The sequence below is a fragment of the Glycine max genome, chromosome 12 (assembly GCF_000004515.6).
Source record: "Glycine max cultivar Williams 82 chromosome 12, Glycine_max_v4.0, whole genome shotgun sequence".
Lineage (NCBI taxonomy): Eukaryota > Viridiplantae > Streptophyta > Magnoliopsida > Fabales > Fabaceae > Glycine > Glycine max.
The window spans coordinates 33,762,403-33,772,746 of NC_038248.2; the positions used below are offsets into that span (position 1 = coordinate 33,762,403).

Consider the following 10,344-nt stretch of genomic DNA (forward strand, 5'->3'; position numbering starts at 1 on the left):
GAACACCTCCTATGAATCTGAGGATCCATGCACGAGTAAACCTTTGTAGTTGTTCTACGTTACCGTCATGAATATTTATTTGTGAAAAATGGTGAGCCAGCCAACTTAATTTGACCACACTGCCTTGAAGTTCACCTTCTTGTGGTCTAACTCCCAACAATTCTTCACACAATTCAGCCCAATCAAGATTAGTTTGACCAATTAATGGTGCCCATCAACACGCAGACCTAATAATACAGAGACGTCTTGAAGAGTAATCGTACACTCTCTGCATCTCATGTGAAACATATGTGTTTCGGGCCTCCATCTTTCAATCAAGGCAGTAATTAATGACGAATTTATTTTTAGGTAGCCCATCTTCATTATCCAATAAAAACCAGATTGTCAAAGCAGAAGAATAATTTCCTCTGGTATTTCTTCTTGACCTTGATAAATCGGGACAACTCGTCTGATGTGTAATTTTGTGTCTGGTTCCCCATTCCAAACATGTTCTTAAACATGTTTAGGTTGCATCCATAAAACGTCTCCATCTATTGGACCAGACTTAATTTGTATACTTGATGAACATGACGACGAAGATGCCATTGATACTGTAAAATAAAATATAATACAAAAAATTGACAACAAAAATTTAACATTAAAAAAATTAAATTCACTTACAACAAATTAATTAAAATCTGAATAAATAACAAAATACATAAATTTGAACAACAAAATATATGATACAAATAATAAAATTTAAATATACTATCCTAATAAATTAAAATACATACAAAACTTAAAATACTAACTAAAATACTATACAAATAACAAAATTAAAAATTAAAATACATACATAAATTTAAATAAGTTACCAATTTTTTTTTCTGATTAATAAAATTTAAATTAAATAAAATATATTATACAAATAAATTAAAATAAATCCAAAAAATACTATGGAAACAAAAATTTAAACAATATATATATAATTAACAACGTATCATATATTCCAATAAAAAATAAAAAATAAGTAAACTAAATAATATTAACATTCTAACTAAACCTAACATACCATATATATATAACATAAATAATACCATACAAATCTAAAAGATCTAAACCAAATAATAATAACATACCAATTTAAAAAACTTCAATAAATTCATATTAACAAATTAACTACAACTAATGTACCGTATAACACAAATAATTAGATACCAACTAAAATTATAACATATATGTATAACACAAATAATTTTATTATTTTAAGGTACTACTTAAAATTTAAAATTACCACCTAAGCTAACTAACCAAAATCTACACATATATAAAACAAATAATACCATACTAATTTACAAAATCTAAACAAAATAATATTATCAAAAACTAACCGAAAGCTCAATTAATACTAACTTAACATATGTATACTAACCTAACTAATATTCTTAAAATAATATTTATAAATCAACTAAAACTAACCTAACATATATATATATATATATATATATATATATATATATATATATATATATATATATATATATATATTGAAATTAATTTAAAACACACACACACACACACACATATATATATATATATATATATATATATAACACAAAAGTATAGGGTAAACAGGATAAAAAAAATTAACTTATCGAAAGCACGTACTAAGAAGAGCAACCAAACAGTGTAGGGCAAATAGGATCAAAAACTTCACCTAGAACACATAAAAAATTTATCGATTAATATTAATATATCAATTAAACTTAACTTAACATATATATAACACAAAAAAATTTAAAATTTTCAGTTAACAAAATACTTACCAAGAACACAAACCTATAGTAGGAAGAGAAGAAAGGAATGCACTGGAAGCAGGAATCAAGAGAAGAAAAGAATGCACTGAAGGGATCCAAAGACAAGAAAGGAATGCATGCATAAGGGAGCAGCTGCCTCGCGTTGTGCTATATAAGCGAATTTTTTTTTGAACATGCAACTTGCCAGTAATGGTAGCGAGTTCTTCCTGCAACCTGCCAGCGCCAATGGCGCTTCCCTGTCACCTGCGTAGCCCATGCAACGTTCACCTGCACCCCCTACGACGTAGCCCTGACCCTTTGCCCTCTCTTGCCACGAACTCGCCAATGGGGATGATGGGTTCTTCACTGCCAGCGAACTCGTCAGTTTGACTGGCAGTTTGCTTGGGACATACATGCAATTTACGTGCAAAACAACACCCTGACAGAAAATATTTAAAAATGACCCCATATGTTGAAATAGTTTTTAAAAGTGCCCCAAAGGGGACAATTTGCCGACCTTTGTAGCTGTCTTGTTGTACTTTGATGTGAATATGTAAATGTTTAAGCTAACTTTGTTGTTCCTTTTACAAAGTAAATGGGACCTGCAATTTGCTACTTTCATAAAGCATTGCAAAACATTCACGAATCAGCATATTGTTCATTACATTAAGCAACTATTACAAGTATTACACATTTCAAACCAATTACAAAGAGGATCTAGTCTTTGTAAACCACTACACTTGCGTGACGTGAAAATGGAGATGCAACATTCTACCTTATAACGATTGCAATAATAATCCTTACAAAGATAAAACACAAACGCTTCCAATAACTACCCATATGCCCCGATTCTGTATAGGAAGAAGCCAAACACCCCTGCTCTTAAATTAGGGATTCGTAAAATCAAAATTGAATTACCGCAAAAAAAAATAAAAATTAAATCCATCTCACTTAAGTCTATCTGCCATGTCACCACCCAATTTAACATCATGTGTCCAGGGATTGAAAAAATATTTCACTAATTTGAAGGATAAAAAAATGCAATTTTAAGTTTAAAGAACTAAAACAAAAATACTCTTATATTTAACGAAATAAAAACATATCAATGTTAAAAACTAAAAATTAGACGTGTACACAATCTAATAATAACTATTATTTTCTATTATAAATTAAAATACATAACATGATGAGTAATTCTTTCATTCTTCACTTTCTAATAGGTATTTTTAATATTCTCTTTTATATCTTTTGGAATTATATTTCCCATGTTACTCTATAACTACTTTTTTTTTTTCAACCGTGTCAACTCACAAACTATTACTTTTAATTCATCTGTTACTAAATCTTTTTAGCCTTTTATGTATGTTTTTATATTCAACGGGGCATGAGCCCAAAATCATCTCTTTTAATTTATTCTCTTTCATCTTTGTCTTGTTTTTTATTTAAATAATCATCCATAACTTCAATATATGACTGTACACCAAGATTGAAGGCAACAAAAAGGTAGCAAATGTGGGTGATGAAGTGAAGAGTGTTGCGATGAACGCGAAAGTGAAAGTGAAGGTGGGTGGGTTTCTATGGTTGGAAGGTTTAGTAGAGGCGTGTTGCCTTCATCGCGTTGTTATTCTGTGTATGAGGTCCAACAAGCTATTGATGCGCACTGGTCAGTGTTTCCTCTTGAATGGTTTCATCTTCTTAGGAAGGTATGCTATTCATTTTCTAATCTAATGAATTTCAAGCTTTTATGGTGTTGTATACTTGTATCTGTGACCGATTATATTAGGGCACAAGGATTTAACCCAACAATTTGAACAATGGGGTTTTGGAGGGGCCAGGGTCTGTAGAAGGAGATCTGTCTCTTAGAAGTGCTTAGCTCATGAATTAATGAAACTAGCTTCGATTTATTTTAACACAGTGAATGAGAATTTGTGGCAAAGAATTGGATTATGTATACTTTTGACGTAATGACTCAAAGAAATCTGATTGACAATTATTGGTTGATACCTACATGTTTTTGTCATCCATGGATTGTCCTGCACAAATCGTGAATCTAAAATCTACATGCTTAATTATTTCAACATCTTTAAATTGTTGTGCAGTATATTCGTCCTAAACTCGGTTGTCATCCCTGCATTGTGGTGGATATTACCTGATCAATGCTCACAGTTTGTTTCTCATAAACTCTGTGACTTAGGTGGCACTTTGAAATTTTATTCTTTCTTACGTCTTGCTCTCATTCAGCTCTTTTATGTAAGTATGAAACATACTATTTTTAAAGTGCACATTGACTGTAAAAGTACTTTGTTACATTGCTCTCCAAGTTGATTTTGTTTGCCTTTATAACACGCATGGAATTTCAGTATTATAGTATTTAAAGAATCTATTGATTATCCTGAACTAATATAACTTTGACAAGTCTTGCCTTGAATCAGAGTCTCATCAATAAGTTGCTCCAAATGCTTTGTTATGAGTTAAATGAACTCATTGATTTAGAAAAACATGGAAGGTCTACTAGAAATTTGAAATCTCAAAAGTCCATGTTTGGATTTTGGAATGCTTGTTGCATAATTTTTCATTTTGATGAAATGCATTTTAGATACGTTTCTGTATCTAGTTTGCACAAGAAAAAACTCTGAATTTGAATGTATTTCCAATTAATATTTTGTGATTGTCCTTTTTTGTTCCCTGCAGGTGCTTTGGTTTTACCCATTATACGTGTTTAGCATAGTTCTTAGTACAATTTGGTAATCTTTTCTTTTTAATCTTCTTTCCTGCATCTTTATTTTAATGTTGTATCTGTTGGGCAGTTCTTCATTGTTCATGTTTGCTGTCAAGTTAATTCATATTTGTATATGTCTTCTATACTAAGTAATGGAATTTCTTCAAGCAGGTAAAATTAGCAAAGTAATTTTAAGAGGACTAGATATCAAAAGAACACCGAGAAGTAAAAATATTATAGCCCTCCAGTCCCATTTTACATGCATCTAAACAATCCTTCCCAAATAAATATTATAAACTGCTTTTTCTATCCAAAATAAATTCTGGGCTAAAATTCTTGTTAGAAATTAGAGTTTGACTCCCAACATTGGTGTTAAATACATTTTTAGAATGTATGAAACTATCCAGTATTATCTTGATCATATCTTAGGATATCCTAGATTATCCTTCTTTTTTTATATCGGTAAATGTTAGTTTGTTAATTTTGTCAGAAATGTCAGTTGGGGGGATTTGAACCCGCTACCTTTCCCTTCTCCCTTCCCCAACCACTGGACTAACCTTATATCTTTATGGTTAACTTTTTAATTTCCTCATTATCTCTTAGGTTTGGTTACCATCTATCCTAATATCTCATAATTTGTTTTCTTATTTAGTTAGGGTTATGATTAGTATAAATAAGGGTTCGTGCTTTAGCTTTTATCAGGATATACTGTCACATTATAGTCAATGTAATACTCATTATTCTAAGTCTCTTTTCTGTCAATTTCCTCCCTCAATACCTAAAGTTCCATAATTTCAACATGGTATCGGAATGGTACCATCCTTTGTGACTTGTCCCATCACTGCCAAAATGGATAACTTTCTGTAGTCATGGAAGAAGGGTTTCAACTTTCAAATCCTATTATGTTTCTGAAGCAACAAAATGGGTGAGAAAATTGTAACCCCCCCCCCCCCCCCCCCCCCAACCAAAAAAAAAAAAACTAAACAGCATTGTTTCAGGGCTAAAAGTGGGGTTTTGACTCCTATATCATGATAGCGCCTCTATAGCATGCAAAAAAAAAAAAAAATGCTATTTTGGCTGCTATGGCCACTATAGAAAACCTCTGCTATATGAATCCCATAGCAGCCCTGGGCATTCTCTCAATTTCCTCCCTCAATACCTAAAACCACTTAATTTCAACATGCATCGATAATGCCTAATAGTGTTTGGCTCTGAAGGAAAATGCTTCAGTCGAATATCATTTTCCCATTACAATAACAAGTGCAGTATTCTCAAATTTAGATTTCCATATCCAATAAACTATTACGTAAAGTGGACATGAACTAGTATGTTGTTTCACTTGTCGTCTAAATGAGAATTTGATGGAAATAAGGATCCTAAGTTAAGGCCCTACGTGTTTATTCCTCCAGGTCCAAACCAAATTAGCAAGAATTCTGAAAGTGTGCGAGGGATCTGGTTAGTTGGAAGAAAAAGCTATGGGTACAATACCACTAGCCGCTCTACTACCAGTTCTACTCTTGTTGTTGCAGTATATGGTTTCCCTCCCTCATAGTACATGCTGTCTCACTGGCAAGACTAGTAGACTTAGTAGCTAAGATGCTGGGTGAGGGACAGATATGAGGCACTCAAGTATCAAATACAGCATATCATGGACAGATATGAGGAACAGTATTGATACTAATAGGATGGAAGTCACCGTCAGCGACTGAGATTATGTCAAACTTTACTCACATAAGCAGATTTCAGTGGCAAAAAGGATCAGTCCTAAATTGTCAGTCTATGACAAGCTTGACGCAGTCTTGGGTTCTAATCATACCAATGTCCTAGGAAAGACTGACTGAATGGTTGATCCTTTGGAAATCTAAATCAGTAGAAGAGGTCACTTGGGAAGAGGAGACCAGCATCAGAGGTCAATTCCCCAAACTCTGCCCTGAGGATAAGACATCTTTTGAACTGAAGATCCAAAAGCTAAGGCCCTATATTTTATACTGTAGGTGAAAACCAAATTAGAAAGAGTTCTGAAATTGTGAGTTTGGGGGTGAATTTGATAGTTAGTTTAGAGGAAAGAGGAAGGCTATGAGGTTTCTCCATAGGTGGAAGCTCTTGCTCTTATTTTTTATATTTGCTTTTCCTGTTTCTTGCTGAATATACTAGTCTGCCTTTGAAAGATAGGATTTGTTCCTATAAGAATTGCTAACAGAATGTTTTTAGGTACAATGACATTGCCAGATATGGGTATGCTGCAATGGGAAGATCTAAGTTTACTGTAGAGAAAGGCTCAAGCCAAAACAACTCACCAACTGTGCAAAATGCTCATCATGTAAAAGGACCATCTGGCTTGGGAGGGTAAAGTTCTAATTAGTAGTTACTTCATTTTTTTTCTCATTTTCTAATTGCTATTAATTCTTACTGGGTAAATATTGCTAAAAGGTTCAACTACTGTGTTTGCTTAACTCAGGGTCATGATTGGAATAGGACAGCAGGTGTACTCAATACTCCTTTTGAGTGTTTTTTTTCTTGAGGTAATAAAATCATTATAGTTTCAGTTTCCAAATTGATATGGTATTATATACATGCCTTGATATGCAGTGAAATCGATTTTCCATCGTTTTATCCTTACACAAGCAATTTCTGATGTTATATGCAGGTCTATGCAACAGGATTCATACCATACATAGGGAAGCTGCTCAACTTTTTACTCCTTTCCTGGATGTATGCATATTACTGCTTCGAGTATGTGGTCCATAACTTCATGTATGCTTTTTATTTGATGTCTTTAACAGTTGTTAAATGCTTGTTCAAAAATATGCTTTTTTATTAGGTACAAATGGAATTTCAATGAAGTGGCTCTTGACAGAAGGCTGGATTACTTTGAATCTTACTGGCCATTTTTTGCTGGTTTTGGTAAGTTATTTTTATTAACTTATTTACTGGAACTTTATTAAATGTTTAGCTACTAGAGAATTTTATATGTTTAGATCTTTTGGCTTTTTTATTCTTTTTATTGGTTACGAGATCAAAACAACGTATAATATTAACCTTAGGAGGAAGAGCAGTTCCTTTTTTTGGTAAATCAATAAGCAGTCTCTGTAACACTTGCAAGAGACAAAAAAAGTTATGGGATTTTAGTGGAAGGATAACCAAGGGAATATGGATGAGGATTGGGGAATTTCAACATTGTGAAGTGTGAAGTTATTAAGCAGAATGCCATATAATTCATATGTGAAATTGACTCCTTGGCTGATGAAGTTTAGAATTCATTCTAAGTTCTCTCTTTTTGAAGAATATTGAACATTGAACAAAATTTGTATATTATATTTATATATAACTAGGGGGAAAAGGCACTCCATGCGTGCCTTTTTAAATTTTTTGAAAAATAAAAATAATATTGGGTGGTTTGTAGGATGTGAGTGGGGTGTGGGTTGAAGAGAGTACTTATAGAGATAAAAAAGAAATTTGAAAAGGTAATTTTAGGGACAAAATGGAAAAAGAAATGTGTACACCAAAACATCATATTCCCTTTATTATTAGTATAGATATATAATACTGTATCCTCTGATTCACTTCATGTTTGAGATCAATATGTAACTTATGTCCTTACACAGGGAGCCCTTGTGTTCTGGCCATATTCTTTTTCTCTCCCCTTGTGAGTTATGGGATTATGGCTATACTTTTTCCACTGGTATGGGTGACCATGTTTATTTCCCTTGTATTTCTTTCTTCCTCCTGCATTGAATTTATTTTTGTGTTTTTTTAACGCTTTTTTGCATTTCCTTTTGTTATTCGAAATTAAAATATCATGTTAACTTTTTCATGAATCAATAATTAGTAACATACATTTTATATTTCAGTTTGTTCTAACTGCAACTGGGTCAGAGTCCGAGCAAGAAATATCCTTTGAAAAACACAAATGGAGAGTTGCAGGAGTGGGAAGACTACCAATATTTTATGTTGCAGACAAAGTGTCGTAAGTTCTTCATTGCTTATCCCTTTTCTCTAGACATTGCATTACTAAACTTAACTACTTGGCAAGTGGCCCAAAAACACTCGTGTGGTGATTAATGCCTAATGACGTTATATGATGTGTGAAGTCACTATTTGCTCTTCTAAGAGCTAGTTGTTTCAAGAATGATGCCAAATGCATTTTTCTGTGTTAATTAGACAAGTTTTAGGTTGTCAAATCCTTGTTAGTTAAACTTACCATGCATTTCCTTCAGTGTCCTCTTTGTTGCTGCCTCTATATATACATTGACCTCTCAAGTTGAAAATATATATTAAAGTTGTTATATGTTGTTCTCTGTTTAATAGAAATCTTCACCAATGTGCTGTGCTATAAATGAAAATTGCTCATGGAACTCTATTAAAATTGTTATTATTATTATTTGGCTACGAGAAGATATTAAACTCTTCTTGTCCTTCTGTATTTTATACTTGTGAAGAGTATTGGAAAAGGAATTGTCTAAGAGGATTTCTAAATGATTCTGAGTTTCTAGCAAATGATCAAGTATCTTAACTAGTAATCTAAGACATTGGTTAATCGATCTTCTCATTTTTCATTTATGAGCTAAATTTGGGTATTCAATTGTCTCTATCTGTTTCGCTGGTGAAGTGAGGACTTAAGATGCTATTAAGGGAAATGGAATGGTGATAGTTAATGCTAAGATTGATGCTCAACTTTTTTTTGATAGTTCATTTTTCAATCAATCTCTATTTGATCACCCAAATTTCTAATAATGGCTGATGAGCTTGCGTGATGTATTATGCAGTACCTAAGGAGTTATTACTAGTGGACCTTAGTTATTCGTATAATTTTAACCGCGTACTTTGATTGGTATTTGTGTAGGATGTGGATGTTATCTCTTTTACCCCTGGAAAAAGGGGACCAGGTGCATGACAGAAAAGCACAATAAGGTTGTTGTAGTCAGTTATTCTGGCATGGCATGGCATAGCAGATGACAAGTGAGAACACGAACTGATTTATTTTATGCTTGCTGTGTTGTTTACTATGTAAAAAAATATGTGGAACTCCCTTTCTCTCTTACGATTAATTTGTTTCGTTTGCTGTCTGTTTCCTGTTTAATGCTGTAGGACAAATTCTATGTAACAAGCTCTGATGGGATAGGATGGGTTGGTTGCACACGTGACTTCAGAAAGTTAAAGCTACTAACCGCTGCCAGACCAGATTCAAATTCACCAAAGTGGACCACGTTACAAAGAAAATTACTGTGTAACATTATAATTTATATAGACATTATGCTGTATTTTGTGTACATGCAACGTGACTCTTTGCGAGTGACTATTTAAAATGACACGGTCATTGAAATGTGAAGTGTGCTGACAGTACGTGCATATATCTCCCTGCCATCGTACTTAGTAGAGTATGAATCTTTGATGCAGTGATGGGTTTGTTTGAGATTATTTGTTAGTTCAAGTAGTATATGTTTGATTTCTCTAAAACAAAGTCTCGGATTTATGTGTGTATATACGCACTCGCATAAACTGAGAATTTCTTGTGTCACCCTCTTGAAAATGCTCTCAACTCAGACAAGATTGAGTAGAGGATATTATTTGTAGTCTAAATAAAATAAAAATAATTTTTTTTGACATGGCATAGTGCATATTGAACTTTTGTCATGCTTAACTTGTACTTGTTTGACAAGTAATGAATTATCTTGAAACATTATATTTTATAATTATTTGTATACTCAGAAAATACAAACTAAAAATAAAAATTAAAAAAAGAAGTTTAATATTTTCTTCGGTTAACAGTTAAGAGTTGGTTAAAAGAATATAAAAACTTAAATATATGAGGGACATAACACAATAACGGTTTAGATTAGAGATGAAAAA

At 32.6% G+C, this 10,344-nt stretch overlaps 1 protein-coding gene across 6 annotated transcripts; it reads left to right on the top strand.

Annotated features, from left to right (window-relative positions):
* Nucleotides 1–3,149: 3,149 nt before the first annotated feature.
* Nucleotides 3,150–9,931, top strand: LOC100804703 (protein EI24 homolog). Of its 6 annotated transcripts, XM_003540104.5 has the most exons (11): nucleotides 3,156–3,478; nucleotides 3,875–4,025; nucleotides 4,467–4,519; nucleotides 6,706–6,840; nucleotides 6,953–7,016; nucleotides 7,142–7,227; nucleotides 7,316–7,398; nucleotides 8,100–8,176; nucleotides 8,346–8,461; nucleotides 9,338–9,453; nucleotides 9,583–9,931. In XM_003540104.5, the coding sequence occupies exons 1-10, from the start codon at nucleotides 3,315–3,317 to the stop codon at nucleotides 9,402–9,404; spliced, it is 996 nt and encodes a 331-aa protein (XP_003540152.2). In that variant the 5' UTR covers nucleotides 3,156–3,314; the 3' UTR covers nucleotides 9,405–9,453; nucleotides 9,583–9,931. The 6 variants fall into 6 exon arrangements, 5 of the variants coding, with proteins under 5 accessions (XP_025980484.1, XP_025980481.1, XP_006592667.1 ...); XM_006592604.4 differs by lacking the exon at nucleotides 3,875–4,025 and having other exon boundaries at nucleotides 3,155–3,478; XR_005887411.1 differs by lacking the exons at nucleotides 8,100–8,176; nucleotides 9,583–9,931 and having other exon boundaries at nucleotides 3,150–3,478.
* Nucleotides 9,932–10,344: the final 413 nt, after the last annotated feature.